Source organism: Bos grunniens, chromosome 19, assembly GCF_055505025.1.
Source record: "Bos grunniens cultivar Pamir isolate PY7600 chromosome 19, Bosgru_T2T1.0, whole genome shotgun sequence".
In the NCBI taxonomy this organism is placed as follows: domain Eukaryota; kingdom Metazoa; phylum Chordata; class Mammalia; order Artiodactyla; family Bovidae; genus Bos; species Bos grunniens.
Window position 1 is genome coordinate 17,590,623 of NC_141183.1, and position 26,150 is coordinate 17,616,772.

The 26,150-nt window shown below is 50.9% G+C and overlaps 1 protein-coding gene across 1 annotated transcript in view; it reads right to left on the reverse strand.

The window, feature by feature from the left end:
- CRHR1 (corticotropin releasing hormone receptor 1) overlaps positions 1–26,150 on the reverse strand; it is a 53,256-nt gene that overhangs the window by 25,838 nt on the left and 1,268 nt on the right. Inside the window, exon 2 of the mRNA XM_086357205.1 lies at positions 2,903–2,990. Within this exon, the coding sequence (XP_086213331.1) occupies positions 2,903–2,990 (88 nt within the window). The remainder of the gene's footprint in view (positions 1–2,902; positions 2,991–26,150) is intronic.

Here is a 26,150-nt window from a genome sequence, read left to right on the forward strand (position 1 = left end):
CGCTGCCTCCGAGGACTGATGACTCCGTCATGGGCTCAGGAATGTCACTGTGCAGGAGCACACCAGGCAAGTTAAAGGAGACTGACCTGCCCGCCCCCCTCCCCCCGCCATCAGTGCACAGGGCCTGGGGCATGGAGGGGCTCCATCTCAGGCCAGGCCTCTGAGTAGGTCTCCTCCCTCCCAGGCTTTCTCCTCTACAGCTCCAGACTCTTGCTCCAGATCTTTCCCATTCCTCAGCCAACTTTGCAGCCAGATGTTCTGGGCTGTCAGTATCTCCCCAGGCTTCCTGCCCTTCCTGTCTCACCCCTTCCCTGTTCTTCCACCAAACCCACCTGCTGTTCCTTGGTCAACTCTAGCTTCGACTCAGAGCACTGGCTCTTTTCTGCCAGTCTCTGCTCAGAATCTCTCAGAGACTCGCTTTGAAACTTCCTCCTTCAGGAAGCCTTCCTGGATTCACATCACCCCTGATCTAACCTCCCTGCCGCCTCCACTGTAGTGAGCAGCTCATGGCTAGTGTCTGCCTCTCATTCCAGCTACAAGGTGAGCACTTTTAAAATCCTGCTCTTACCAACAATAATCAATAATACTCAGTAGTGGTATGGCACTCTACAGTTTATGAAATATCGCCATTAAATGTAGTGCCTTTAATTGCAATGTATCCTTAAGGCAGTTATCAGCCATATTACTCTTCAATTACAGAGTGAGGCTCAAGGAACTCAAGGGCATGCTCATCCCTGAAGTCAAGTCTACCAGCGGGGACCCCTAGGGCAGACAGAACAAGACTGAGCGCCACTATGAGCACGGGAACACAGTCAGTGCTCCAGGTCCCATTCCTCCCCTACCTCCTCCCCCCGCCAGTAGGGAGGGAACAGTAGGTCAGGGGGCAGCTGCTCGGCACTGTGGAGTCCTTCTCTCCCCGCAGGCCCAGAATCAGAAACTCCCTGCGTTCCTGTAGCACACGGTGGCCATTTCTCCACCAGCATGCGTCTTGTGCTCCTCCTCACGGCACATGTGTTTATGGACTTGACCCCCAGACCAGACGGTCAGCCCCTCTTTGTTCTGCCAGGGAACATGGGTCCTGGCACACAGTAGGTGCTCAGTTAATCAACTAATTAACTCAAACAGAGAGACCTGCAGAGAAAAAGGAATTACCAAAGAAGAGTCCCTCAAAGACCCTTAGGTACCCCTCTCCATCTTCACTGGGCCACAGCATCGCCAGACCCTAGTTAAAGGGGTCAGGATGAGGGTTCAGGGACCGCACTCCAGATTAGAAAACGCGTGGCCCCAGAGCCCACAAACCTAATTCTCCCATCTCAGTTTCCTCATGAGTATAAATTGTTGTTTAGTCGCTAAGTCATGTCTGACCCTTTGCAACCCCATGGACTGCAGCACGCCGGTCTCCTCTGTCCTCCACTATCTCCCGGAGTCTGCTCAAACTCATGTCCGTTGAGTCTGTGATGCTATCTAACCATCTCATTTTCTGCCGTCCCCTTCTCCTTTTGCCTTCAATTTTCCCCAGTGTCAGGGCCTTTTCCAGTGATTTGGCTCTTTGCATGAGGTGGCCAAAGTATTGCATCGTAAACTCTTGTGAGGATGAAATAGGATTATTATACAAAAGCACTTTGTAAATGGTGAAATCATACAAGTATTAGTAACATTTACAGTCCTTTCTGTTGAGGAGGGGTAGAGCACGGTGCTAAGGGACATACGTGGAAGCCAGGCTGCCTGGGCTCAAGTCAGCACTTACTACTTCTGCTCCAGGCCTCAGTTTCCTTATGTGTAAAAGGGATATACCCGCTACTGCCTCAAGAGGTCATTGTGAAAACTGGGTTAATACACAGATAGTCTCGACTTAACGATGGTTCTACTTAATAATTTTTTGACTTTACGATGGCTTGAAAGCAATAGGCATTCAGCACAAACAACACTTTTAATTTTGAAGTTTGACCTTTTCCCAGGCTAGTCATGTGGTACAATCCTCTCTCCTGATGCTGGGCAGTGGCAGCAGCCACAGTCTCCAAACAGTCATGCGATTATGAGAAGAAACAACTGTCAATGCACTTACAACCACTCTGTACCCACACAGCCATTCTGGTTTTCACTTTAGTATGCCATAAATGACATACGATACTTTAATTAAAAAAAAAAAAAAGGCTTTGCGTCAGATGGTTTTGCTCAACTGTAGCTAATGTAAGTATTCTGAGCGTGTCAAAGTAGACAAGTCTAAGCTACGCCTAGGTTATGTGTATTCAATGCATTCTTGGCTTATGATATTTTCCATTTACAATGGGTTTACCTGGACGTTTCCCCATCGAGAGTCAAGGAAGATCTGTTCTCAAACACCTCGGATGGTGCCCTGCACAAAGCTGTTGTTATTTAGTCACTTGTCTGACTCTTCATGACCCCTGGACTACAGACTTCGCTGTCCCTCACCATCTCCTGGAGTTTGCTCAAACTCATGTCCATTAAATCGGTGATACCATCCAGCCATCCAGCCATAGTTAGCACCCTGCATATTCTGCTCCAGGCATTTTTAGCAGCAGAACAGCAGACTCTCTTCCTCACTGACGCCTGAGTCACAGCCCAGCCTTCCGCTCTGTTGATTCTCACAGCAGCAAGGGCTGGGGTGTCTTCCCCTGTTTTCCAGCCCAGAGCCAGGAGATAACACCTGGGCACACTTGCCCCAAGCCCCTCTGTCACCTAATCGCAGCTCTTTCCCACCACTCCTACTTAACACGGCACTCTGTGGACAAATGATGGATTGCTTGGAGCCCCAGAGAGGAAATCCCTCCACTATCCCTGCCTTCTCGCCAGCCGTGTGTAGGTGTTGGAGCCCTGGGGGAGATGGGTGGTGGGGCTCTGGGGACCTGGAACCTTGCAGGAGGCAGATGGGCATGCTCACCAGAGACGTTGCTGGCCACGGACAAGCTCTCGCAATGCTGGTCCTGGAGGGAGGCAGAGATGGAGTTCAGCCCCAGGAGGAGAAGGGCCTGTGGGCACAGGAGGCGAGGGAGTCGGTTAGACTGTGCCAGGAGCAGTCTGGACTGCAACTTCCTGCCGCTTCTAGTCTCCTTTCCTCCTCCGTACAGTCTTATCCAGACACACCTCCTTCTCCCACCAACCCAGCCTCCCTGCCCTCCTGCCCTGTGTCCTTCTTGCCTACAACATCTGGGGCTGCCCTGCTCTAAGAGGAACCTGAAAAGAAGGCAGGTGACAGCGGGAGCCCAGGTTCCCAGGACAGAGGTGAACTCTCCCTGAGGACAGGGAGGCTCTGCCTGATAAAGCCACCTCCATTCTCATGGGATCACAAGGATGGCCCAGCTGTGTCCCAACACACACCCACACTCAGACATACAGACACACAGACACACACACATCCTCCCACCTGCCCCCTGAGCACCCCTCCTCTCCCCTGGGCTCACAGAAGACCCCCAATAGTGAGCCTACCTCCCTGCCTCACTCCCTCCCCAACTGCAGGAGCTCAGGGCCCGTGGTTTAATGAGCTGCCTCATCGGCCCTCATCCCTGTCCAGCTAATTAGTGGTCACTGCAAATTGTGCCTGAACCATCTACCAAGTCCTTTTACATCCACGATGATACTTCATTTTCTGTGGGGCAGGTGTGGCTGTCCCTGACGAGGAAGCTGAGGCCCCGAGAGGTGAAGGATAAATCTGTCTGGAAAGATGGCTGCCTTATTCCCGGGACAACCTTTGCCTCTTACATCCCTGGGGACTCTGTATCACTCTGATTCCAAAATTTCGGCCTACTTGGGGACAGTAGCATGGGCTCCATGGAGGGCTGACCCTTCTTCAACTAACACCCCCACACAATCACTGTGCTCCCTCCCTTGAGGTCAACACCCTCCCTGTGGATTTAGAGTCAAGAGACCTGGCGTCCAGCCCCAGTTCCACTGTGTTGCCATGGGCAAGTCACTTGACCTCTCTGTGCCTCAGTTTCCTCACCTGTAAGACTGGCATAATAGCCTCCCCATCTCCCCAGGCTTACAGGATGCAGGGTATGTAGGAGTCCTTTGTAAGCAGCACAGCTTGCTCCAAGAGGGCAGGGATTTTGTTTTATTCATTGCATTTAAATTTGCTGAATACGTTAATGGGTTACATTATGTTTCAGGTCTACAACCTGAAATAGGTCACGTTGATTGATTTGAACTTGGTGATTCTCATTTAGTCAAGGGTTGGAGGCTAGACGATTGTTTCCCTAGAGATTTGATTTGTGAAGGGCTAAGAAGCATCTGGGGGTTTGGGGTAGGGAAGGATGGAAATCAGACCCTCCTCCCAGTTGTCAGGACATGGGAGCCTGGTGACCTGCAGAGCTCTGTCTCCCTGACCTCACGGGAGACTCCTCTCCACATCAACACCCCTGCTCCCTGCTCTTTATTCCTGGGGTCTCCCCTCCCTGGGACTCTCTCTTACCTCCCTCCACCCTCCATGGGGTCTCGGCCCCAGCCCATTTGCAAACAGTTCTGCAAAATTCACTGCAGAACTATTAGGGGAAACAGTGACCAAAACCTCCAGCCCTGTCCAGGCAAGACAGTAAGCACTCACATGAGTTATCTTACAACAGGAGGTCCTGAGAAGGAACTCAGAACTCACAAGTGACCACCAACCAGAAGAATTCAAGAAAATCAAAAGGAGAGAGAAGACAGATGCTAGTCCATATGTCCTACCAACATCCCAGAATCCTTCTTGCTGGAATCCATCGTGGTTGAGCAATGTGTGTGCCACCAGCAAGGACCCTGAGTCAGATGGATTGGCCCCAGACAACCTGGAAACTAACCCCATCATCATAAAACCTGGGACTGCAAGCCATGTGGCAGAGCAGTTCTCCTGGGTTCCCTTACCCTGCTGCTCTCTGCCTGGGTGCCCCTTCCCAATAAAGTCTCTTGCTTTTTCAGTACATGTGTGTCCTTGGACAATTCATTCCCAAGTGTTAGAAAAGAACCCAGTCTTTTGGAAGTAGCCTAAGCCATGTCAAAGGAAAATGGGATTGGGAGAGAGGTAGGGGCTTGTCCGAGTCCCACAGTGAGCAAGTTTCAAATTTAGACCCGAGCCAGGGTGGTGGCCAACGCCACCGGCAAGCATTTGCAGCCTTCACCGGCAGGGCTAGGACTAAGGTGAGAAGGGCAAGGAATTCCTTTCAGGTGCAGAATATAAGGGGTGGAGGCTGAGCACCAAAAATCTTAGTAGTTAGATACATAATGTTTTAATGCAATATTTTTAAAATTCTACATCAATGCCATATAGATGGCTAACAAACACATGAAAAGATGCTCAACATCACTTATTATCAGAGAAATGCAAATCAAAACCACAATGAGGTACCATCTCATTCCAGTCAGAATGGCTGCTCTCAAAAAGTCTACAAACAATAAATGCTGGAGAGGGTGTGGAGAAAAGGGAACCCTCTTACACTGTTGGTGGGAATGCAAACTAGTACAGCCACTATGGAGAACAGTGTGGAGATTCCTTAAAAAACTGGAAACAAAACTGCCTTATGATCCAGCAATCCCACTGCTGGGCATACACACTGAGGAAACCAGAACTGAAAGAGACACGTGTACCCCAATGTTCATCGCAGCACTGTTTATAATAGCCAGGACATGGAAGCAACCTAGATGTCCATCAGCAGATGAATGGATAAGAAAGCTGTGGTACATATACACAATGGAGTATTACTCAGCTATTAAAAAGAATGCGTTTGAATCAGTTCTAATGAGGTGGATGAAACTGGAGCTTATTATAGAGTGAACTAAGCCAGAAAGAAAAACACCAATTCAGTATACTAACGCATATATATGGAATTTAGAAAGATGGTAACAATAATCCTGTATGCGAGACAGCAAAAGAGACACAGATATATAGAACAGTCTTTTGGACTCTCTGGGAGAAGGTGAGGGTGGGATGATTCGAGAGAATAGCATTGAAACATGTATATTATCATATGTGAAATGGATCGTCAGTCCAGGTTTGATGCATGAGACAGGGTGCTTGGGGCTGGTGCACTGGGATGACCCTGAGGGATGGGATGGAGAGGGAGGTAGGAGGGGGGTTCAGGATGGCGAACACATGTACACCCATGGCTGATTGATGTCAATGTATGGCAAAAATCACTACAATACTGTAAATTAATTATCCTCCAAAACAAATTAATTAAAAAAATTCTACATCAATGCAAAAAATTCCATGATAAACAACATATAAAAAGCTTTTTTTTTTTTTTTTTTTCAGGCAGGCTCACTACCAGTACTGGGTCCTATTGGAACCTGGGGTAAAAGGAAAAATCAGTGATAACATTAAAATATTATTTATCTTGATGGTGTGATTTTGGGCAGCTTTTTAAATCCCATGCTTGAGAAAAATGTCTCACTTGCCTGACCCTAGTTCCGGCCTTGTTGCTCATGTATTTTCTCCCCAGACTGGCCCCCACCCACTAGCCCAGACTCTCCCCACCCCCCACTGGCACCACCTACCTTCCGACTCCTGTCTGATGACAAAGGCAGATCCTGATCCCTTCTCTCCCACCCTACATTCCAAGACAGAACCGAATACTCCCCACTCCTGGTCAGAGCCTGCCCAACCCCCTGGCCTCTGGCAGGAAGTCCCTGGCTCCCGCATTCACCCTGATGGTTCACCCGCTTTGTCCCCTCAGTGCTGAGCCTGAGCCTTCAGTGGGCTTTGTTGATTCCCTCACTGGCACACTCCACCTGTCACATCATGAGGGTCTTTCGGATCTAACTGGGCCAAGCTCCGGGCTCCAAGCTCACCCTGGCCCTGTGCCCCCATCCCATGCCCAGAGCTTGGCCTCGGCCAACAGAGCTGGGGTCAGCTACCTTGCTCCTGGGACCCAAGAGTGATTAGAACAAACCCAGTCACCTCTCTGGCCCTGTGGAACTCCCAACATTTTATTAATCAGTCATTAAACTTCACGGTCCCCAGAGAGATGGCAAATTATCTTTACCCTCATTTTCCAAATGAAAAACGCAGAAGCAAGAGAGAGGTGGAGGCCACCAGGCCCGCCAGTGGCTCCTGCAGGCTGAGCGGAGAGCAGCGTCCATGCTGGCAGACCTGCTGTCAGCTGGGCACAGTCAGCGGACACCCGGCTGTGAGCTGTCCCCCGGGAGGGCTGCTCCGCTGGGATGGCCAGAGACCTCTTCTAGAAGCGGACTAGGGACCCCTAGCCCTGGCTTGTCACTCAGCCCTGCCTCTGCCACCTCCCAACACGGACACATGTGTACACACACACACAGAATGGAAATGGGGCTCCCATAGCCAACTCAGCCACAGGCAAATTAAAGAAACCGGTAACACCCTGTATAAAAATATCAGCCCTGCTTCCTGGCATTCTACCGCTCTCCTAAGCCTGAAGCTCTGCTTTGTGCTTTGGTCTTTCAGTTCTTCCTTGAAAGCATGCCATGTTTTATTCACACTGAATTGCTTATGGTTTCCCAGCACATGGGGTCCTGCTGGGGTCTGCCCACTCCTCACCCTGGCTCACCCCTTCCCCTCGTGAACTCTGCAGCCCTCAAACATCAGGCCCAGAGCCCCGCCTCTTGGCAGCATCTCCCCGACCCTCCAATGCCAAGCACCTCTGTGCCCCATCCATGCACCCAGGTCCCCTCCATACACACACTGCTGCTGCTAAGTCGCTTCAGTCGTGTCCGACTCTGTGCAACCCCATAGATGGCAGCCCACCAGGCTCCCCCATCCCTGGGATTCTCCAGGCAAGAATACTGGAGTGGGTTGCCATTTCCTTCTCCAATGCATGGAAGTGAAAAGTGAAAGTGAAGTCGCTCAGTCGTGTCTGACTCCCAGCAACCCCATGGACTGCAGCCCACCAGGCTCCTCCATCCATGGAATTTTCCAGGCAAGAGTGCTGGAGTAGGGTGCCATTGCCTTCTCCATACACACACTAGACCCTGGCAATTGGAGAGCTCAGACTAGTCCCAAATGCATGGAATTGCCTCTATAAAAGCACTTACGCACCAGGGTTCTAATTAGATAGCAAATACACCAGCCAGAAGGTCTTAGCCTCGAATCTTAATGTCTTGGGGTTCAACAAGGAGTGGGCAAATCCAGATTCATCACGAAACCAAAGCAAATGCCATGGCACGACACCCGTCCTTGGCTGGCTGCCTATAACCGCGATCCTCACCTCTCATGGATGTGCTGGTTCACAAAGTCATTTTCTGCCAAAAGAGGGCTGGGTTTGCATTATGCCAAGAAAAAGGCTTCTTGAAATTCCCCAACCAGTTTCCCCTCTCAGGAAATCTCGGCTCTGTACAGAATCTGGATCTAAGCCACCTCTGGCTCCGCGGAAGGGTTTGTCACGCTCCTGGCTTATTCCTGAATCATACTTTCATGAAAAGTGCAGAGTTTTCCTGTGTACTTCCTTCCACCATAACACGGATCTCCTCTTCAACATTCACTAGTCTTCCAACTCTGCCAACAGGATATTATTACACTGAAGGGGCAGACAGGCCCCTGGAGTTTCAAGGATGTTGCTTGCTTTCTTCTAAAGCTGAGAGTTTTTAATCTGGGGCCCACAAACACACAAGGCAGGGTGAGGGGCATGAAACCCTGTGATTAAATGCAGAATGCTACGTGTAGGGACTTCTTTTGTGGTCCAGTGGCTGGGACTCTGAGCTCTTAATGTAGGGGGTTCGGGTTCAACCCATGGTCGGGGAACCAGACCCCAAATGCTGCAACTAAAAGGTGGTCCAGTGATTAAGACTCTGTGCTTCCACTGCAGGGGCTACAGGTTTGATCCCTGGTCAGGAAAGTGCTGCGTGCCATGGGGTGCAGCCAACAAAAAAGAACCCTCAGGCCGCAACTAAGACTCGGTACAGCCAAATAAAATTTTTTTTAAAAGAAGAATGTTGCATGTAAGGCCAACGATTTTCGGGGGAGGGTAAAGAGCTTTCTCCACTGCTCAGTGAAGTCTAGCACCCCAAAATATGGCCAGAGCATGTGATGAGCAGGGTCACATCAGAGGCCTGGGCCTCACCAAACTGGACACGTCATCCTCTCCCAAAGTTACCGATAGTGGCTTTGACCTAAGAACCGCTGCTTTCTTGGGCGCCCCTGTCATCAGCCCTGGCCACTGGCTCCTCCTTTCAGAACCATTTTTGACAAACCAAGTTTTCAGGACTTTGTGAGGTGGGAGAGAAAACCAAAATGGGACTGAGGATCTGAAGCTGGCGGGCGCTAAGCTCACTCACGAGGTAATGCACCCGCCTGGCAGCCCCGAGGCCCCAAAATAAAACCTGTACCTCAGCTGCAAATCTCTCCACTTGCTAAAGAGCCAGACCTTGAATGTTAAATCTGGGAAGGCCAAGGGCATGCTGTGGCTTAATCATAGCATCACATAAAATGACACGGGGTCCCTGACATGGGAGAAGCACTGAGCTCCGGAGAGCAGACAGGGCAAGTCTCCTGCTCCCCATTTCAAAGGGGTTGTGGCTCAGCAGTAAAGAATCCACTGGCCGATGCAGGAGGCGCAGGAGACCCGGGTTCAATCCCTGGGTCGGAAAGATCCCCTGGAGGAGGAAATGGCAACCCACTCCGGTATCCTTGCCTGGAGAATCCCATGGACAGAGGAGCCTGGTAGGCTACAGTCCATGGGGTTGCAAAGAGTCCGACACTACTGAGCAACGGAGCACGCACGCACACGCACGTACAGTTGAACTGCTTTTAGTGCTGAGTGGAGGTTGGGGTTCAGTAAGCAGGCGTTCTGGGTCTGTCTTTCAAGTGGATGAAAGATGGAGGAAGAGAGATCAGGGCAGGGCATGGGAAGAAGGGATGCAGAGGAGAGGGGAGGGCGAAGGAGCCCGTGGAGAGGGCGGGTGGGCGGGCAGGAGTCTGACAGCTGCCCCCTCCAGGCTGCTCCAGCTGCTGCCCATGCCCCACCCCCTGGCCAGCGCAGTGTGGCTGGAATTGAAGCTGCCACCCCAATTCCCAGTGTGACTTTGGCATAAAGGTTAATCACACCCAGAAAATGCTTATTAGAGACCATAAATAACTACGCTGCTGAGGCTCAGTTTGGTCTTTAAGGGACAGAAGCACAATTTCCTTTGATGGGATGATCTGGTAATTAACCTTTCAGGGAGAGTCCTGAAGGGCCACTGGAGGCAACAGGCACCACCCTCACCTCTCCAAAGTTCAGGAGGAGCAAGGAGAAGGGGGTCAGCCTTCCCTCCCCTTCACAACCTCTGATGCTCAGCCTGGGAGAGCCCCAGAGGCCCCCAGAAAACCTCTCCTAGGGGCCAGGGACTGAGATGGCTGTCCAGCAGAATCACAGCTTTAGCATTTGAGAGTGGTCTTCCAGTGAGATTCTTCCCCCTTCTTCTGGGCTCTGAGCCCAGTCCTGCCACTGTCTGTGTGGGCAAGTCACCTCACCCCTCTGGGCAATACCCTCTTCCTTACCTACATTACAGAGATGGAGGCCACCTGACTGGTGGGGAGAATAATGAGAGAGATGCTTTCTGGAATTTAAAGACTCCTACAAGTACCCATAAGGGTTTCCCAGGCGCAGCAGTGATAAAGAATTCACCTGTCAATGCAGGAGGCACTAGAGATGTGGCTTCAGTCCCTAGGTCGGGAAGATTCCCTGGAGAAGGGAATGGTAACCCACGCCAGTATTCTTGCCTGGGAAATACCATGGACAGAGGAGCCTGGTGGGCTACAGTCCATGGGGTTGCAAAGAGTTGGACACCACTGAGTGACTGAGCGCGCACACGCACACACACACACACACACACACACACAAAGTGCCCGTGGAGCCACAACCATGACTGGGTCACTCTGGGCCTAGAATCTCTCTTGGTTACGGACAGGGTTGGAGTAGAACAAGCTGTCCTGGGGTTCCTCCCAGGCCCTGGGGGAGGGGCTGCAAAGGAAAAAAGGGGTTTTCAGCTTAAAAGGAAAGTTGTTTTGATTTTTGTCTCCTGTTTTTTTTAAACCATCCAACTAAGTGATCTCACCGAGCTCCTTGTTGAACTGGGATTCTACATTCAAGCAGGCCAGGATTCCTTGATTTGAAGAAAAGGAAACGAATCTAAAAGAGGCGGGGAAGGACACATAGACACACACACAGACACAGATACACACACACAAAGGAGAATGGCAAGGCAGGGTGTGCATGAGTGCAGGGGGATTACAGGAGGGGTCAGCACAAGGCGACGATGTGGGCAGGCTTCCGGGGGGAGGTGAGCTGGAGGATGGCAGAGCGGCCACAGACTGTGAGAAGGAGAGAGAGGGCTTTCCAGGCGGGGGAGCGGGGTGGGGGGAGGTCCTGAGCTTTTGGGGCAGCACAGACCACCTGTGGAAGGGCTCAGACTCTAGGCTGAGATGGATCCACCAGACCCGAAGTGCGGAGGTGGATTCCTGAGCATCAGCTTGTCATAGCTGGTCAGTTTCATCATTTGTAGGTACAGAGACCCAGAGCAGAAGAGTTGTATGCTCAGTGGAGACCCTTCAGTAACTGGGGGAAGAACCTGGGCCTGGCTGCCTTCCCTGGCCCAGGAGACTGTGGCAGATCCTGACTTGGGGCCAAAAGCTGCCCAAGTGAGGCCAAGACTGCAGCCCTCCCTGGAGGCCACCAGAGGCAAAAGACCCTCAGCGAACACTGCCGCCTGCTGGCCAAGGAAGGAAAGCCCACTCCTCCTGGGTTCTGGGGTCCGCTGGCTCCACAGCCCAAATATCTGACCATCCTGACTCTGCTTTGCTCTGTGCTATGGTCTTTTTCAGCTGTACTGAAATGACATATAACATTGTATAAATTTAAAGTATACATGATGATTCGATCCACATATATATTGCAAAATGATTACCACAATTAGTTAACACATCCATTATCTCACGTAGTTACAATTGTGTGTGTGGGGGTGTTAGAAACTATTAAGATCTACTCTGTCAGTAATTTCAAATACTCAACACAGTATTGTTAGCTACAGTCAACACTGTCCATTGCACCCCCAGGAGGTATTCATCTTACAACTGGAAGTTTGTATTTTTGACTACCTTCACCCATTCCCACATCTCCATTTCACTCATGGCAATCACCAATCTGTTCTGTTTCTCTGAGTTTGAATTTTTTAAATTCCACATATATGTGAGATCATAAGGTACTTATTGTTTTTTGTCTTATTTCACCCAGCATAATGCCCTCGAGGTTCATCCATCTCATCACAAATGGCAGAATTTCCTTCTTTTTATGTCTTAATAATATTCCACATTTTCTTTATCCATTTATCCATTGACAGACACTTTTGTGTTTCCGTATCTTAGCTATTGTATTGTTGTTCAGTGACTAAGTCGCATCCAACTCTTTGCAACCCCCTGAACTGCAGCTCGCCAGGTTTCCCTGTCCTTCACTATCTCCCAGAGTTTGCGCAAACTCATGTCCATTGAGTCAGGGATGCCATTCAGTCATCCTTTTCCTCTTGCCCTCAATCTTTCCCAGTAACAGGGTCTTTTCTAATGAGTTGGCTCTTTGCACTAGGTGGCCAAAGTACTGGAGCTTCAGTATTAAGTCCTTCTAATGAATATTCAGGGTTGATTTCCTTTGGAATTAACTGGTTTTATCTCCTTACTGTTTGCTGTCCAAGGGGCTATTGTACACAATTCTGCAATGAACACAGGGATTCAGATATCTCTTCAAGGTAATGATTTCATTTCCTTTGGATACATACCCAGAAGTGGAACTGCTGTATCATATGGTAGTTCTATTTTTAATTTTTTGAATAAACTCCATACTATTTTTCATAGTGGCTGTACCAATTTACATTCCGACCAACAGTGCACTGAGGTTCCCTTTTCTCCACATCCTCCCTGGCACTTATCTTGTCTTTTTTGTAATACCCACTCTCAGATGTGAGATGATACTTATTGTGTTTTTTATTTCCATTTTTCAGATTTCATTGGATTATTTGCAGGGCTCACTTTTATCTGGAGGGGTGCTTTTGCTATTGAGTTGTATGGGTTCCCCTTATATATTTTGGATATTGACCCTTCATCAAAGCTGTGGTTTTTAAGGTAACAGCCTGTTTTAAGCAAAGCCAGGAGAAGAAAATCTAAATATGAAGAAGAGGAGGGATCATAAATCAAGATTTCTTTAGAAACCTGGCTCTCCCGTTGGACTTAAAAATCAGGATCTGGTGTGCAGGAATAAAACATATGCGCAATCAACTCTTCGGAAACCTGTGTGCCTACAGGGGATATATCTGTAGAGACAGAATGACAATACGGGGGAGGTGCAGAGTGCACACAGTTGTGAGATTTCTGCCCTGCACAGAGGTGCCAAGTAGAGGGGTCTCTGGGGGCTGGAATTGCAGGCTGCACATCAGCAGAGCTGGGACCCCTGGGGGTGGGGTGCATTTTCTGATTCATGCAGTAGTGCTCTAAAGCCTAGCCTGAGTGAAACCAGACTTGGGACAGAGGGTGGTGATGCCCGATGCCCCTTCTCAACCCTCTCAACTGACCCAGGACTTCTGCCCCTCCCCATCACTCTTCCCCGCTCCATCCTGCCCCAGGTCAGCTCCTTCCCCAACAGCCTCTGTCTAGGACAGCCACACCCTCAAAGCAAAGAGCCTGTGCTTTCCCCAAAGCCGGTGAGCAGTGAAAGATTATTCTATTCTAGGCCATTGAGAAATAATTTATTGTTACATTTAATTAACTTAAATTGCTGTTGTGCAGAGAGGAATAAAATGGAAAGGAAAATCTCCTGCCTACATTTCAGGGAGTGGGGCACACCTGGGGGCTCCTGCCTCCAGGCCTTCTCCCTGGGGCCCTGGGCTCAGGATGCACCTGCCCCACTACCCCCGCTACCCTGGACGAATCCTCCAAAAGAGGAGGTACAGATTTCCTTTCCCTCTTGACCTCTAGCTCCAGGGCATAGCCTGGCTCCCTGTGGAATTGAGGGGTAGACACCAGTGCAGCCCTGTCAGCTGGGGGCTCAGGAAGGATGCATCTCGGTTCTGACAGGGCAGTGGAGCTCGCTGGGGCTCTGATCCAGCCCCTGCCCCGGGAGCCGCTCCCAGACACCAGGAATCCATCCCTGAGTGGGTGGGAGAGGCATCTGCTACACGGGGAGACAGAGCCGAGGTGCTGGGGACGGCGCGGAGACATCAGCCACGCAGGTGCCACTATCAGCGTGCTCTCGCTCAGCCCACTCTCTGACAAGTGTGAGGTGAGGGAGATTTCGGTGTCGGCAGGAAAGGGTTGTCCTTTAAGAAGCTGCTTTTTAAAAGAGACATGAACACATATATTACCATACGTAGAACAGATGACCAGTGCAGGTTCGATGCATGAAGCGGGGCACTCAAAGTCGGTGTTCTGGGACAACCCAGAGGGGTGGGCTGGGGAGGGAGGCGGGAGGGGCGTTCAGGGTGGGGGGACACATGTGCACCCGTGGCTGCTTCATGTCGATGTATGGCAAAAACCACCCCAATATGGTAAAGTAATTAGCCTCCAATTAAGATAAATTAATTAATACAATTTTTTTTTAAATTAATACAATTTAAAAATGGAGAAAAAAAAGACGTGAAGCAGTGTGTGTGGAGGGGAAGGCAGCATGAAATCATCAGACGGATGACAATTAATTTCTGTGAGAAAACCGCTCAAGGGTCCGAGGCTGTTTTTTCCTGGAGAAGTGACTGCCTTCCAAGACCATGAGGGGTGGTTTAAAGGGGGCTGCTGAACCACCCAACCCCACTCAGCAGGGAGATTCAGGGCAGAGATCAGGGATAATCAAATAATCCTCCATAAGATGGCCAATGGCCCTGCCTGTTTCTCTATCTGTAAAAGAAGTGAATTAGACAAAATTGGAAGTTTCAGACCGGTGCCTGGCAGCCAGGAGAGAGAAAATTCTGTTTCTCGGGCTTCCCCTTAGAGATCTGGGCCTGCGGGGAAATCTGGGGGTGTCTCTAGTTTTTCCTGTTCTCCAAGTGATTCTGAAACTTCACCAGGATTGAAAGAACCGTGCCGGCCCAGTGGCTCTTCACGGGGGGCAGTTCTGTCCCCTAGGGGACGGGAGGCAATATCTGGAGATATTCTGGGTTGCCACGACTAGCAGAGAAGGCAATGGCACCCCACTCCAGTACTCTTGCCTGGAAAATCCCATGGACGGAGGAGCCTGGAAGGCTGCAGTCCATGGGGTCGCAAAGAGTCGGACACGACTGAGCAACTTCACTTTCACTTTTCACTTTCATGCATTGGAGAAGGAAATGGCAACCCACTCCAGTGTTCTTGCCCGGAGAATCCCAGGGACAGGGGAGCCTGGTGGGCTGCCGTCTATGGGGTCGCACAGAGTCGGACATGACTGAAGCGACTTAGCAGCAGCCACGACTAGGAGAGGCTACCAGCATTTCATGGTGAGAGGTCAGCGACGCTGCTTAGCATCCTCAGATACACAGGGCAGCCCCACAACAAGGAATTTGTTGTTGTTGTTGTTGTTTAGTCGCTGAGTCACATCTGACTCTTTTGCGACCCCATGGACTGTAGCCCGCCAGACTGCTCTGTTCCTGGAATTCTCCAGGCAAGAATACAGGAGTGGGTTACCATTTCCTTCTCCAGAGGATCTTCCTGACCCAGGGATTGAACCCATGTCTCCTGCATTGGCAGGTGGATTCTTAAACACTGAGCTATCTGGGAAGCCCAACAAGGAGTGGTCCTTAATGTCAGTGGTGCTGAGCAGGGGAAACTCTGGGCTGGAGGGTTTTGCAGCTCCCTCTCAGTTCTGGAAGTCCTCACCTGCAGGCCCATCATGGAAGTTGGGAATGTGGAAGGAAGATGGTTACTGGGAGGAGAAACCTGGAGAATGGGAGGACAAAAGTGGGGATCCTGCGGGACAAGAAGAGGCTGCCATTTCACTCTGTGGACTTGGACTGGTCATTCCCCCACCTCCTAGCCTGAAGGCAGGAGACTGGTGAGAATGACCCCTCTTGACCAACGGATGGGAGGTCCTTCCGCTCACTGCTGTCCTAACACAGCCAGGCAGCCATCTATGGGTGCAACCAACGCTGGAGATCAAGCAGCACAGGGAGGGCATGGACGGATGCAGCATTTCCCAGAGCCAGTGGGCAGGGATCTGCCAACCTGTCCCCCAACACCCGGTCCAGTTCCTCAAAGCGGGAGACAGAGCTGACCCTGCAGAAATCGCGCTCCCTTATCTTGGGTGAGCCCAGCGATAAGGGCTAGAACCAGCATGGCGCTAAGTCCTACAAGCTGTGGGCTGAGCCCACCACAGAGGAAAGGCTTCCCTCGTCTCACCTGAGCTCTGTGAGTGTCATGGGTCGTCCCCCTCCCTGCTCCCCTCCAACTTTGGTGGGTGATAAAGGTGCAGGTTGATGAGTAAGAACAAGGCGGGAGAGAGGCCCATCCAGAACCTGCCGAGTGGTAAGGGCTCTGAATGACGAAGGTTTCCACCCTCCCGGACAGGGGTTCTTCCTACTTCTTCCTACTTGGCAGCCCAGCCCAGTGGCTACAGCACTGAGTCTTCCAGCAGGAGGAACACAGGGGCAGGGCTGGTTGGTAGCCAGACTCCCTTGAAAAGTGAACCAGGGATTCTGGGCTGTGTATCCTGGCCCCAAAGAGGGCTTTAGATCAGCGCTGCTGAAAGAGTGGTGGGGACTGGTGTGGGGCTGCAGACTGCTACAGAGAGTGACATCTGGAAACGTTGGTGTGAAGTTGTCTTTGCCGTGATCTCACTGAACAGGGTCTAGACCCAGTTCAGACATTGTCCAGCTCTACAGGAGAGTCGTATGGTACAGGCTGCATGGTCGTCATGCACAACAAGCCCAAGTGCCATGGATCGAAAAGACCCACACGGTTCTTCCCCATAGCTGGCTTGAGAAGCCCCGCTTTAGCTGGGGGAGAGAGTGCAATGGCCAACTCATCAGGGAAGGCTCCATGGAGGAGGAGAGTCTTAAGTACCTGTTGGGCTCAGCATTAAGGGGAGGAGTGGGTGGGGGTGAGGGGGACAGTGGAGGCGGGGGAGGGATCTCACCGGGAAAGCAGCAGGTCCCACTCAGGAGCTTTGGTGGGGTCAGGCCCCTTGCCACACAGGCATTTCCTCCTTAATTCTCCATCGTGGTCCAGAGGAGGGCCAAGCCCAGAGAGGCTGTGGGACTTGCCCAAGGTCAGCCAGCCAGGCCTCCTGCCTCCTCAACTTTAGGGACAGTTGAGGGAGACTCCCTTAGGGGTGCTCTGCTTCTCAGGGGTGCATGTGTGCCACTGCCTAGGCCCAGAGTTTCACAGCCTGGCAGCAGCATTCATGGTAAGACCACTGAGGCCCAGCAACCTAGAGAGAAAGACACCAAAGCTGCCCCACCCCCACCCACAGGGAGCTGGAGGGGAGGGATGTGGATTGAGAGATGGGATCCCATGATTGGAGCCAAGAATGGGCCCACTCCCTTTCACCTGTGTCCTCTGCCACCTCTGCCTCGCCTGGCTATTCCTGCCTCTTAACCAGCAGAACTGGGACAATGGCAGGGAGGGAGCCCCAGGCTGCTCCCAAACCTCCTTCCCAGCCCCCTCCTTGGGGACTAAAGCACCCTGACTTGCTCTCTCAAGACCCCAGGTTCTGAGAAGGTTCTTGCTTCTCTGTCCTCAGTTCAGTTCCAAACCTCCCTCTGGCAATGTCTCCTACCAGCCCTGCCCAGAACCCCTCATGGAACAAAATGCTGTCTGTGCTTTTACACGTGGACAAGAGCCTCCGGTGCTATGGGGATCAGGGATGGAACACAGGGCAGGACCAGAATCGTTAAATGTTACTAAGTGATGCCAACAGTGTAGCACTCGATAAGCCACCGAGTCATAAATGCACATGCAGAGCCATAGCACCTCCACGCACACAGATAAACGTTCATTGGGGAGTGGGAGGGGGAAGATGCCCTCCACTAAATTCAGTGTCTATTGTATGCCTGCAGTGCTTGGAGCACTGGGCTAGGTGCTGGGGACGCAGTCCTTTTTGTTTTTGATTTTCAAGGGAGTCTTCCTGGCCCAGGCAGAGCTCAGAATCTACAGGGGAACAAGGGCTCCAGTTAGATGAGAGACCAGGGGTCCATGCAGGGTCTGGTTGGTAAATGTTTTGAGCATCCTGTTGGGGAACACACCAAAGAGTTGCAGGTCCCCTGTTGTTGGGGAGCCCAGGCTCCGCCATGAGCTAGAGGCTCACATGAGGGGCAGGGAGAGCAAGCAAAGGACCAGTGAGATTAGCCTGGAGGGCTTCCTGGAGGAGAGGGTAGTGATGGTTCAGAAAGAATTTGGTGGTCCTGTTAGACAGGACTGGTGCAGACAGACTGGGGAACAGGGCTTCCTTGGTGGCTCAGTGGTAAACAATCTGCCTGCCACTGCGGGAGACAAGGGTTCGATTCCTGCTCTGGGAAGACCCCACATGCCATGGCTAAGCTCACGTGCCACAATTTTTGAGCCTGTGCTCTACAGGTCAGGAGCCACGATTATCGAGCCCATGTGCCACAGCTACTGAAGCCTGCATGCCCTAGAGCCTGTGCTCTGCAACAGGACAAAGCACTGCAGTGAGAAGCCCGTGCATCACAACTAGAGAGCAGCTCCCGCTTGCTGCAACCAGAGAAAGGTCCCTAAGCAACAAAGACCCAGCAGGGCCAAAGGTAAAACTAGTAAATAATAGACTAAATAAATGTGCACGTGCGCCAAGACGGTTCAGTCGTGTCCGACTCTGTGCAACCCATGGACTGCAGCCCGCCAGGCTCCTCCATCCATGGGATTCTCCACACAAGAATACTGGAGTGAGTTGCCGTGCCCCCCTCCAGGGAATCTCAAAATTATATTAAAAAAAAGACTGGGGAACAGAAGCCCTAGAAGGAGGAACAGTGTGGCCAAAGGCAGGCGAGTGGCAGAAATGAGTCTTCTGTGGAGGTAGAAAGGAGGGAGGGCTGGGGCGGAGGCCCAGAAGAGCGGGTGGGAAGGTGCGGGGGTATCTGGTTATTTCACACTTGGAGTAGGACAGGAGGACTCCGTGGGGTTGTGCGTGTGGACACTGGCACAGAGGGAGCTCAGTGAACGGTGCATCTGGCCTGAGAAGTTGGACAAAGTGGAAGGAAAAGGAAGGAGGGGACAGGCAGGAACTCAGCCCAAGTCCAGGACACAGGCCTCCCTCCATGGACCACCTCTGGGCCTCCCAGCCATGCATGAGTGGCCTAAGGCATGGCCACAGAAATGGTCCAACCTACTGCCCACTCCCACTGTTGACCCCATGGTCCCTGGAGGCCCAGCTGCTCTTTTGGGTGCCAGCCCTCCAGCCCTGGCCCTGAGTAGGTGGGTGCCGCATGCCTGTCTCACCGGTTTGACTGTACAATAGCCTCTGAGGGGGTAGCAATTAGGGGGATGCTGTTACTAATGCTGCAAAGGACTCCTGGAGAATCCCAGCATGTGTGTGTGTGTGTGTGTGTGTGTAAGAAAGAGACGGACTGCACACTGGGGACCAGTTAGAACCTCAAAGGGAACAGGCTTTGTTCCTTCTGAACTGGGCGCTGGGAAGCCCAGCCCAGGGGGTGCTGGAGGGTATGGGGTTGCTCCTTCCCTTGGGCAGGTAGCTGCAGCCTCCACACAGAGTGACTCAGAGCATCCTGACCCTGGTGCCTGAGGAAGGTGTTCCCTGCAGCAGGTTAGAGAGGGTGAGGGTAATTCTTGTAAGAAATGGGGAAGGGGGTTTCCAATAAAAGCCATCTCTGGCCTCAGTTCTCCTGGCTGCTAAAGAGTAAGCACGAAGCTAGAAAGGCCAAAAAAACCATGCACTTCTTTGCTTCACCTCTTTCTCTCTCCTTTTCTCCCTCTCTCCCTCCCTCTTTCTCTCCTCTTTTCTCCCAACCTTTCTGTTCTGATCTCTCCCTCTCATGCCAACTTTAGCCAGTGGTTTCCATCTCTACAACATCTTTGATTTCTCTCTGTCTGCATGTTCGAATCTTACATAATAAAATTGTCGATCCTGAGCCGGCCCACGGGTGCCCAGCTGGGCCTTTGTTTCTGCCTGTGGGGTCAAGGCCCTCAGTGCACGGGGACATTCTGCTCCTTAGATAGCCTGGGACTTTCCTTTGACCCTTCCCCAGGGTAGCCAAAGCCCTCCGTGGCCTAGTTTCTGTCTCCAGCCTGCACTGTTCAGCCCTCTGATCCCTGGTCCTTCCTCTGTACCCCACCCAGCTCTGTCTGTACAGTGGGGGACTGCTGCAGGAACAGCTGGGGCCTCTGGAAACCACTGAACCCTTCACACACCTGCCAAGGAGACTGGGGAGACACAAATCAAAGCTGGGGAAACCCTCTCTGTCAATGGAAATGTCACAGCCATCTCTTGACCCAGCCAGTCACCCTGGGTAGCCTGCCCTCCAGCTCTTCAGCTCCATGGACCTGGCAGGGATACTGAACAATACGTTGTCCCAAAGACCTGACCTCCCAGTGCTTAGAGGTTCAACTAAGTCTCCCACAGTGCCTCCAGGTAGCCCTGCTACCTCTTAAAACTCACTATGGATGGGCTCCAAATTGTAGTCTGCTCAGGAAGATCCCCTAGAGAAGGAAATGGCAACCCACTCCAGCATTCCTGCCTGGGGAATCCCATGGACAGAGGAGCCTGGCAGGCTACAGTCCATGGGGTCGAAAAAGAGTTGCACATGACTTAGCGACTAAATAACAGCCTAGAACAAAAGAGGCCTCCCTGGTTCTTCAGGCACGGAAGCAGCTGGACCAGTCTGGTCAGTTTCTGTCCTGGGCTTTGACCTAGGCATCCTGGCTCCTGGCCACACTGGCTGGAGGATGGGAAGTGACTGCCAGGTGAAGGGGAACAGGTGTGTACCCCCACAAACCCCACCTCTAGGCACCTCGCTGGGGCTGCTCCCTGGGGCCGGCAAACCCAGAGGTGGGACTGGGATATTACTTGTGTTTATAGGGAAGATGGAGCATCCACAAAACACTTCATCTGTCCCTAAAGTGGCTTCATGGCTGCTGGGTAGGGAGCTGCCAAAAAACACATTCAGTGAAAGCTTGTGAGTCGGTGGTTCCGTCTGTGTCGAGGGGACCCATCGCCCAGACCTGCATCTCCCCCCACCCACTTCACAGGAAAAGGAAGGGCACATCCATATTCCCCCAAGTCTTCCTCTTTCCCTTCCTCCATCCCTCTCCGACCTTCCAGTTTCTTAATGTTGTGGAAGCTGACACCAACTACTCTCAAAAGAAATGTTTAATAATCTGTTGCTTAATAGAATCCAGCTAGTTGTTTTCAAAATAATTGTTTGCACCAGTGAGTTAATCATTTTGTATTATCCTCCCTATATGTCTCTAGCCGTATTGTCAAATATTTTCACGTCAGAGATACTCAGAGGGCCAACAGCAGGCACCTCCATCCTTTGCCCTTCTAGCTTGGCTGAGGGCAGGGGCCCCATCCCTTCTCCCCAGGGATTGTGAAGAAGACGTGGGGCTGGAGAAGATTGTACATTGCTAAGCATTCCTTCCTCTACCTCCCTTTCCCTCACCACTCCTCCTTTCGCTGTTATTCCTTGGATTAATAAAATTCAGTAAAGATTTATTAAGTGACTATTACAGTTAAAATTTATTGAGGACTTACTGTGTGCCAGACAATGTGCAATTGGGCTTAATTTCACACTTGATATCTCATGAGTCATTATGATGATCCCATAAAGTAGTTTTCCTCTTTAAAATTTTTTTTTAATATTTATTTATCTTTGACTGTGCTGGGTCTTCCCTGGTGGTCCAGTGGCTAAGACTCCATGCTTCCAATGCAGGGGACCCCAGTTCAATTCTTGGTCAGGAAACTAGATCCCACAGGACGAAATGTAAAGATCCCACATGCTGCAACAAAGACCCAGCACAGCCAAATAAATACCAAAAAATAAAAAGTATGCAATGATGCCACTTCCAACGGACTCTGCTGACAGCGGTTCTGGAAGATCTAAGCAGACAGGAGTTATTTGTAATTAACAAATTCACCCATTGAAGATCAAACTGTAGCTAAGACTTGGCCTTGCAGTACAAGGGCTTCTCATTGCGGTGGCTTCTCCAAATCACCAGGTGCTACATTGGCTGCTTGGTGCTTCCTTTTCCTTTTCTTTTAAAAATAACCATAGTGGGCTTAGGGGGCAGTTTCCATTTTTTCTGCATCAGAGATGGCTTTTCCGCTAGGGTGGTTTTGGCATCTCTCAGTCTGTCTGGACATGACAACTGCATCTCGTGGGAACAGCAGCGGGTCCTCTGTGATCACACAACACTACCCTGAAGGAAGCAGCAACAATACTATCCAGCCAGCCAACAAACATTCGTGAAACGCTTACTATGTGCGGCGTATTCCTAGGCCCAGTGCTGTGAAGGGTGAAAGGTGCAAAAAGGCTAGATGCTGAATGTCCAAGAGGTTTTCCTGGTTGTTTTTTTCCCGCATCAGCTCATTTTCTACGAAGAGCAGTCAACTTGCAGCTTTTTCTGAAAGCAAACTCTGTGCCAAGAGCTGGTCCAAGCACTTTGCAGGCGTTGATGCATTTCATCCTTATCTCAACCGTATGAGTTAGGTATTGCCTCCATTTGACACATCCTTCACAGAGACGTGAAATGTAAGAGGGAATCTAGTCAAATACTCCTGTTCACAGAGAAACTGAGGCTCAGAGAGGAAAACTGACTTACTTGAAGTCACACAGGCATAGCTGTGAATGATGTCAGGTTTGCTGACTCCCAGGCTGAAGGTTTTTCCACCCCAAAAGCTGCCAAAAATGATCAACCCTGTGCCTAACCCCTTCCTTCTAGGTCACATCACGGCTGGGGCTCAGGCCCATGGGCTCATAAGCATTGTGGGCACTTGGGATGCTGCCAAGGGGCACCTTCACCCTCTAAACTCCTCCTTTGCAGCTGAATCCCACTGGCTGCTGATGCTTGCCAAGGAGCCAAATGTTAGAGAGGGTGAGAAATGGATTTTCCACTTGAGTTCATCCTCACTGGTCGTTGGTCAATGTCCTGCTCCTGCTCAGTCACACAGTTCTGTCCAACTCTTTGCAACCCCATGGACTGTAGCCCGCCAGGCTCCTATCCATGGGATTCTCCAGGCAAGAATACTGGAGTGGGTTGCCATTCCCTTCTCCAGGGGATCTTCCCAATCCAAGGATCAAACCCTAGTCTCTTGTGCCTCTTGCATTGACAGGCGAATTCTTTACCACTGGGAAGCCCCTAGTGGGTGTTCTGCTGCTGCTGCTGCTGCTGCTAAGTCCACAAATCTATGCCTTCCTTAAGAACTGGATGGACCCAAGACATGCCCCTACGCAGGGCTGGGCATATCAAATCCTGACGGCTCCCCTCTCCTCCTCTGTCCCTGGACTGTGGCCATGCCAGCTGTCTCCATGCCCCACGGCTCACTTTAATATATACATATATATTTATTTGGCTATGCTAGGTTTTAGTTGCAGCATGCAGGATCTTCAGTCACAGGATGCTAACTCCTAGTTGCAGCATATGGGATCTAGTCCTATGACCAGGGATTGAACCTGGGGCCCCTGCATTGAGAATCTTAGCCACTGGACTACCAGGGGAGTCCCCAACACGGCTTACTTTTTTGCCCTCATTTCCCTTCTGCCCAGGCTCCCCTCAAAACCTGGCTCCACATTATTTGTCAAAGAAGCAATTGGGAAATGGCCCCGAAGTGCCTGGATACAGACATGGCAAAAGAGCCTCCCCTCACAGGGAACACAGAGATGTTGAGGTTCTCCCTCTCGAGGCCTTGGAACAACATGGGACGGACTTGGGCTGCGACAGTGAGAGGACTTTCCCAAGGGCCACAGCTGTGACCAAATGTGCGCTTGAAAAAAAAAAATGCTTGCAGGGATTATTTTCAAAATGGCAACAATAGCTGTGTTAGGAGGGAGAGGTTGTAATAATTTTCCCCTCTGGTTTTCAAACTTTGTGTAATACTGCTAGATTGCTTTTATGATAACAGCCATGAAACCAGCTCTCTCCGTGGAACTCACTTTCCCAAATAGCCCACCAGGCCTTGCTTTCTCTACTTCTCACACTCAACCAAACCCGCTGTTCTGAGTCACACTCGAGTCTCCCTTTGAGGACCTGTGGCTGTTGGGTTGGAGATTCAGGGTGCTCGGTCCCTGGCCCTCCCCTGGGGGTAGAGACCATATTTTACCTGTCCCCTTGGCATCCACACAGATTCATGCTCATCCTCTCTCCCTCACTGACATATACAAGGCCCCTCCCATGCACACGCACATTCTCACTCACGCACATGTGCACACACTCTCCCCCAGTTCTCTGTAATCAGTACAGTGTGATGCTCACAACAGGGGCCCCAGAGCGGATCCTTCCCACCTTTCCTGATACTGGCTGACTTGTTGAGGGTTAGAGCCGAATACTGGATGAACCCCACCTAGATTCGGGTTTCCCTGGTGGCTCAGCGGTAAAGAATCTGCCTGCCAATGCAGGAGACGTGGGTTCGATCCCTGAGTCAGGAAGATCCCCTGGGGAAGGAAGTGGCAACCCACTCCAATATTTTTTGCCTGGGAAATCCCATGGACAGAGCAGCTTGGCGGGCTACAGTCCATGGGGTTACAAGAGTCAGACAACGTAGTGACTAAACCACCAACCACGACCACCCACCTAAGTTCAGATGTTCATACTGACAAAACTACCTGAGTTATCTCTCATCTGGCAGAAGTCAAGGAGATTTTAGTGGCTTCAAATATTTTCTGGTAAAAGCTAACAAGAGAAAGTCTTAGAGTTGAAGTGCCTGAGTTTGAATTCTGGCTCCACCATTCACTGGCAGCATGACCTTGAGCAAGTTACAGAGCCTCTCTGTGCTCAGGAATAATTTCGGCTTCCCAGAGCTGTTAGGAGGACAGTATGACTTAATATTTGCAAAGCAGGTAGAACACTACCCAACAAGTTGTACATGCCATATAAATAAAAGAAGAAAGTAATTATTTAAATGAAACTGCATTAGCTGACCATTCATTCACTGCATCTTACTCATTCAGTACAAGTTTACTGAGCATCTACTGAGCTCATTAGGCCAGACATAAAGGGCACACATCCCACGACCTAGCAGGAAGCACACACACACATACACACACACAACGACAACAATAGGAGAAAATTTTTTTTCTTTTAGAAAAGCATCATAATTCTAAGCAGAAATTTGCACATGATTCAAAGAAAGTTCAGAGAAAGATCATTTACCTATTACCATATAAACTCAAAAACAAAAACCTACGGTTAAATCCTTTGAATCTGTTTGAAACCTTGAATTGTTTCTGTTTTGTAAATTTAGACCCATTGGTACACCCAAGAGCGACTTCTCTTTCACTTTTCACTTTCATACATTGGAGAAGGAAATGGCAACCCACTCCAGTGTTCTTGCCTGGAGAATCCCAGGGACTGGGGAGCCTGGTGGGCTGCCGTCTGTGGGGTCGCACAGAGTCGGACACGACTGAAGCCACTTAGCAGCAGCAGCCTTTGGGAAAATATTCCCGTTCAGTGCCACCTATTCTGGATGTTTTTCCTCCTGCTTCCCTCCCTGGGTCTCCCTGATCACCCAGAAAATAAATTCTGGGTTCGCCCCTAGTTCCAGTTAAGGCGTGGGGGAGGGGATATGGGTTTAATCAGACCAACCTTTACTCATTTTTAAAAAACTAACGTAACTATTCGGGAGAGGGACAAAGAGAATAGAGGAAACCTAGGTAACTAATAACGTCTCAATTGATGACCAGGCAGCAGTTGCATTTTTAAATCTTGGTGGTTTAACTCAAGTCACTTTGTGTGCTACATACGTACAGCTGGTTTAATAACTGATGGAAAAATGGAAATCAGTCAATCCGCACCCCTCCCCCAAATCCATTCTTTTGCGTGTAATCGCTTTTTAAATGCGCTGAATCCCGTCAAGCCGCTGTCTGTGCTCAGGCTGTCCACTCTGACCCTGCGGAGTCGGGATCGTCAGACGAGAGCCTCACACGGCTCCTGGCGGCGGCGCCGAGGCCCACCCACTCCTCTCTCCTGCTGCTGCCTGCGCGCCTACACCCCGCAAGGCGAACCGCTTTGGGAATCGCCCGGGACCTGCAAGTGGCGGCCGTCACTAGCTGCGGGCCGGGGTGTCGACCCCCCAGACCTTCCT